Source organism: Marmota marmota, unplaced genomic scaffold (genome assembly GCF_001458135.2).
Source record: "Marmota marmota marmota unplaced genomic scaffold, marMar, whole genome shotgun sequence".
Lineage (NCBI taxonomy): Eukaryota > Metazoa > Chordata > Mammalia > Rodentia > Sciuridae > Marmota > Marmota marmota.
The window spans coordinates 580,901-587,469 of record NW_025999942.1 but is presented as its reverse complement, the minus strand read 5'-3'; the positions used below and the strand labels follow the sequence as shown (position 1 = coordinate 587,469).

At 36.8% G+C, this 6,569-nt stretch overlaps 1 protein-coding gene across 1 annotated transcript in view; it reads right to left on the bottom strand.

Annotated features, from left to right (window-relative positions):
• Window positions 1–5,003, bottom strand: part of LOC125616305 (phospholipid-transporting ATPase IB-like) — a 46,495-nt gene extending 41,492 nt beyond the window's left edge. The window contains exon 1 of the mRNA XM_048801262.1: window positions 4,540–5,003. Within this exon, the coding sequence (XP_048657219.1) occupies window positions 4,540–4,576 (37 nt within the window). The 5' untranslated portion in view covers window positions 4,577–5,003. The remainder of the gene's footprint in view (window positions 1–4,539) is intronic.
• Between the last annotated feature and the right edge of the window lie 1,566 nt (window positions 5,004–6,569).

The following is a 6,569-nucleotide window of genomic DNA, read 5'->3' as shown; positions in this document are numbered from 1 at the left end:
GTAACTAAGAACAGAGTAGGGTCGAAGAGCATGAGAAGAAGATTAACATTAAATAGGGATGAGAGATGGGAGGGAAAGGGAAAGAGAAGGGAAATTGCATGGAAATGGAAGGAGACCCTCAGAGTTATACAAAAGTACATACAAGAGGAAGTGAGGGGAAAGGGAAAAATAATACAAGGGGGACAAATGAATGTCAGTAGAGGGGGCAGAGAGAGAAGAGGCGAGGGGAGGGGAGGGGAGGGGGGATAGTAGAGGATAGGAAAGGCCGCAGAACACAACAGACACTAGTATGGCAATATGTAAATCAATGGATGTGTAACTGATGTGATTCTGCAATCTGTATTTGGGGTAAAAATAGGAGCTCATAACCCACTTGAATCAAAGTGTGAAATATGATATATCAAGAATTATGTAATGTTTTGAACAGCCAACAATAAAAAATTTTAAAAAAAAATCAAAAGGGATAAAGAGAGAAATTGCATACTGCTCAAGAGAACCATACACCAACAAGACATAACAATCATAAATACATATGCCCCAAACAATGGTGCAGCTATGTTCACCAAATAAATTCTTCTCAAGTTCAAGAGTCAAATAGACAACAACAAATAATTTTGGGTGGCTTTAACACAACATTTTCACCACTGGATAGATCTTCCAAACAAAGGTTGAATAAAGAAACTATAGAACTCAATAATACAATCAATAACTTAGACTTAACTGACATATATAGAATATTTCAATCTGCATCAAACAAATACACTTTCTTCTCAGCAGCACATGGATCCTTCTCTAAAATAGACCATATATTATGCCACAAAGGAACTCTTAACAAATATAAAAAAGTAGAGATACATCCATGCATTTTATCAGATCATACTGGAAAAAAATTGGAAATTAACAACAAAATAAATAATAAAAATTACTCCAACACCTAGGGACTAAACAATATGCCACAGAATGAAAATGGGTTGCACAAGACATCAAAGGGGAGATTAAAAAATTCTTAGAGGTAAATGAGAACATAGACACCACATATCAAAATCTCTGGGACACTATGGAAGCAGTTCTAAGATAAAAGTTCACTGCATGGAGTTTATTCCTTAAAAGAAGAAAAAGTCAACAAATAAATGACCTCACACTACATCTCAAAGCCCTAGAAAAAGAAGAACAAATCAGCAGCAAAAGCAGTAGAAGGCAAGAAATAATTAAAATTAAAGCTGAAATCAATGAAAACAAAAGAAACAATTTTTAAAAATTGACGAAACAAAAAGTTGGTTCTTTGAAAAAATAAATTAAATTGACAGACCCTCAGCTATGCTAACAAAGAGAAGGATAGAGAGAACTCAAATTACCAGCATATGTGATGAAAAGGTAATATCATAATAGACACTACAGAAATACAGAGGGTAATTAGAAATTATTTTGAAAACTTATGCACCAATAAAATAGAAGATATTGAAGGCATCGATAAGTTTCTTAAGTCATGCAACTTGCCCAGATTGAATTAGGGTGATATATACAATTTAAACAGAAAAATATCATGTGATGAAATAGAAGATGCCATCAGAAGCCTACCAACAAAGAAAAGCCCAGGAACGGATGGATACACAGCAGAGTTCTACAAGACCTTTAAAGAAAAACTAATACCAATACTCTTCAATTTATTTCAGGAAATAGAAAAAGAGGCAGTGCTTCCAATATCACCATGATTACAAAACAAGGCAGACACATCAAAGAAAGAAAACTTTAGAACAATATCTCTAATGAATAGATGCAAAAATTCTCAATAAAATTCTGGCAAATCAAATACAAAAACATGTCAAAAAGATAGTGCATCATGATCAAGTGGGATTCATCCCAGGGATGCAAGGTGGGTTCAACATAAGGAAATCAATAAACGTAATTCATCACATCAATAGACTTAAAGATAAGAATCATATGATCATCCCAATAGATGCAGAAAGAGCATTTGACAAAATACAGTACCCCTTCATGTTCAAAACACTAGAAAAACTAGGGATAACAGGAACATATCTCAACACTGTAAACACTATCTATGCGAAGCCCCAGGCCAACATCATTCATAATGGAGAAAAATTGAAAGCATTCCCTATAAAAACTAGAACAAGACAGAGATGCCCTCTTTCACCACTTCTATTTAACATAGTTCTTGAAACATTGGCCAGAGCAATTAGACAGATGAAAGAGATTAAAGTATACACATAGAAAAAGAAGAACTGAAATTAGCACTATTTGCTAATGATATGATTCTATACCTAGAAGACCCCCCAAAAATTCCACCAGCAAACTTCTAGAACTAGTAAATGAACTCAATGAATTCAGCAAAGTAGCAGGATATAAAATCAACACCATAAATCAAAGGCATTTCTGTGTATCAGTGACAAATCCTCTGAAAGGGAAATGAGGAAAACTGTCCCATTTACAATAGCCTTAAAAAAAATAAAATACTTGGGAATCAACTTAATGAAAGAGTTGAAAGATCTATACAATGAAAACTAAAGAACCCCAAAATAAGAAATTAAAAAAGACCTTAAAAGATGGAAAGATCTACCTTGCTCTTGGATAGGACAAATTAATATTATCAAAATGACCATACTACCAAAAGCACTGTACAGATTTAATGCATTTTCAATCAAAACCCTATGGCATTCCTCACATAAATAAAAAAAGCAGTCATGAAATTCATCTGGAAAAATAAGATACCCAGAATAGCTAAAACAATCCTTAGCAGGAAGAGTGAAGCAGGTGGCATCACTATACCAGACCTCAAACTATACTACAGAGCAATAGTAACAAAAACAGCATTGTATTGGCACCAAAACAGACTGGTAGACCAACGGTACAGAATAAAGGACACAGAGACTAACCCACAAAATTACAATTATCTTATATTGGACAAAGGAGCCAAAAACATGCACTGGAGAAAAGATAGCTTCTTCAACAAATGATGCTGGGAAAACTGGAAATTTATATGCAACAAAATGAAATTAAACCCTATCTCTCACCATGCACAAAACTCAACTCAAAGTGTATCAAGAATGTAGGAATTAAACCGGAGACTCTCTGTCTAATAGAAGAAAAAGTAGGCCCTAATCTTCATCATGTGGGTTTGGGCCCCAACTTCCTTAATAAGACTCCTATAGCACAAGAACTAAAACCAAGAATCAATAAATGGGATGGACTCAAACTAAGAAGTTTTTTCTCAGCAAAAGAAACAATCTGTGAGGTGAACAGAGAGCCCACATCCTGGGAGCAAATTTATACCCCTCACACATCAGATAGATCAGATAGAGCACTAATCTCTAGGGTATATAAAGAACTCAAAAAGCTAAGCACCAAAAAAACAATAACCCAATCAATAAATGGGCCAAGGACCTGAACAAATACTTCTCAGAAGAGGATACACAATCAATCAACAAATATATGAAAAAATGCTCATCGTCTCTAGCAATCAAAGAAATGCAAATCAAAACTACTCTAAGATATCATCTCGATACAGTCAGAATGGCAGCTATTATGAAAACAAACAACAATAGTGTTGGCAAGCATGTGGACGAAAAGGCATACTCATACATTGCTGGTGGGACTGCAAATTGGTGCAGCCAAAATGGAAAGCAGTATGGAGATTCCTTGGAAAACTGGGAATGGAACCATCATTTGACCCAGCTATCCCTCTCCTTGGTCTATACACAAAGGACTTAAAAACAGTATACTTCAGGGACACAGCCACATCAATGTTTATAGCAGCACAATTCACAATAGCTAAACTGTGGAACCAACCTAGATACCCTTCAGTAGATGAATGGATTAAAAAATGTTGCATATATACACAATGGAATATTACTCAGCAATAAAAGTGAATAAAATCATGGCATTTTCAGGTAAATGGATGGAGTTGGAGAAGATAATTCTAAAGGAAGTTAGCCAATCCCCCCCCCAAAAAAAAAAACAAATGGTGAATGTTTTCTCTGATATAAGGAGGCTAACTCATAGTGGGGTAGGGAGAGGGACCATGGGAGGAATAGATGAATTCTAGATAGGGCAGAAGGGAGACAGGGAAAAAGGAGGGGGCAGGGATTTAGCAATGATGGTGGAATGTGATGAACATCATTATCCAAAGTACATGTATGAAGACATGCGTGTGAGAGAGAGAGAGAGAGAAACAAGCAGAATTCACAGATCCAAGATCAGCAGGGTGACTTAACAAGGTCTCCAGAGATTCAGGAGAGTATCTGGTGTAATTCCAGTCTAAAAACCAGCAGACTTGAGACCAGGAAGAACCAACCTTTCAGTTTCAATGTAAAAGCAGGAAAAAGCTGATGTTCTGTTTTAAAGTCAATCAGATAGAAAGAATTCCCTCGGGAGATGGTCAACCTTTTAGTTTTATTCAGGTCTTCAGCCCACTCTTATTATGGAGAGTAGTATTCTTTATTCATTCTACCTTATTAAAGATCAACCTCATCAGCATTCTGTAATCCAATCAAGTTAACACATGAAATTAACAATCACACTTACCTGAAGTGGTCTTTGAGTTAACTACTTTGTCTGCCATATACCGTTTCTGTTATGGGGAAAAAATTGTTACATGTAAAGTTCAAAATGAAAAATGCAACTCATAGTAGAAGACACAGTAGTTTTAAGAAAGAATAAAGGCAGCTAACCTAATTGTAAAATCTTCTTTGGCTGTAATTGATTTCAATTTCATTTTGCCCTTTCATGATTCCCTAAGCTGTGATGTGGCCAACGGAAGGGAGTATAGCAAAGTGGTTAAGTATGTGGACAACCCATATCTGCCTGTCGCTGATGCAGCAGAACCTGTATGTGCCTCAAGTGAGTACCCTCCCACACACACATACACACACAACACAAACACACAGACATATTCCTCCATGTACCTTGTAAAAGTAAGTACTGCTAGGAATGCTAGCACATTAATATACAGCTTATAATGACTATATTGGGTTAAACATGTAATTTACAATGCTGGATTGTTCTCTCTCTCTCTCTCTCTCTCTCTCTCTCTCTCTCTCTCTCTCTCTCTCTTGACCCAACTTAACCTAGGCCTTCTGATTATTCTTTATATCAAACACCAAGCAAAAGAACCAAAGGACAGATTTTGCTGATGGCATATCTTCATAGGAGGATAGGAATCAGGCAGAGGCATGTGAATAATAATGGCCAGTAATTTGGGGAAACAAGCATTAGGATTGTAAGAGTAAAAGAAGGAGACCAGTCAGAGTAAAAGAGCAAGCAGAAAAAACAATATTAAACAATCTACTGTGACAAAGCTAAAGGAGAAATGAAGACTCCGCACAATTCATGCACACATCTCTTTTAGCTGTGTAAGACTTTTGCCTTCAATGGGATTATATCTCCAAAGATACTGTCATAATTCTTCTCATGACAACTCCTAGGTGCTATTAGTTCCTCAAAGGCACAANCCTCCTCCTCCTCCTCCTCCTCTCCCCTTTTCTTTTTTCTTTTCTCTTCTTTCTCTCCTCCTCTCTCCTCCATCCTCTCTCCTCCCTCTCTGCTCTCTCCTCTCTCCTCTCCTCTCTCCTCTCTCCTGTCTCTCACTCCCTCCTTCCTTCTTGGCATCCATAAGGTGACCAGCCTTCTCAACCACATGCTCCCACTACAATGATGTTCTGCTTTATCTCAGGTCAAAAGCAAGGGAGCCAGCCAAACTCATACTGAAACCTCTGAAATCATGATACAAAATAAATCTTTCTTCCTTTAAGTTGATTTTCTCAGGTATTTTTTGTCACCATGGCAGAAGACTAACACATCATGTTAAATAAAAGGGGAAGGAAGAAAATTCATACCATATCAAAACTATCCCTTGAGTGTAACACTATTACCCTATGGAGTCTTCAGAGCAACTGATCAACATCTCAGTCAGTATGTCACTTTCTTCATAGGATAATCCTATGTTTCCAAAGAAATAATTCAAAACCTAAATGTTACCTTAAAATAGCATTTTTCAAAACAGAATCAGATGGTTTGGCTACTTTAACTGAACATTATTTCTGAGGCAGAGGAGAAAAATTTTGGAGGCATGGGAGAGTGATGCTACCTACATACAAATCAATTGCTGTCTGTGCTCCAGGGCTACCCCCACTATTTAAACAATGATAAATAAAGCAATGAAAACTGAGGGTGTGGTGGTTTCCCAAAGGATGCAGGTAAAGTACTGGGTATGACCCCTTAGCATTCTAGATTTCGACAAGTTCTTAGGCCTGTATATCCAGGCTTGGGTCTATGTGTGATCCCTCTTATGCCTTATTATTTCTTGCTTGCTTATCATTTCTTTGACATTTAGCAATACAGAATCTATTTTGAACTCCTGAAAGTTCTTATAACAACTTTAAAAGGAATTTGTTTTGGTTTGGATCTGGGGTGCTCCCCAGAAAATGCATGTGTTAAAAACATGATCCCCAATACAGCAAAGTTCAAAAGCAAGGATTTTAGGCAATGATTAGAGTTCTGATCTTATCAGTGCACTAATGCACTTTTCTGGATTAATCCAGTGGTAGCTGAGTGGA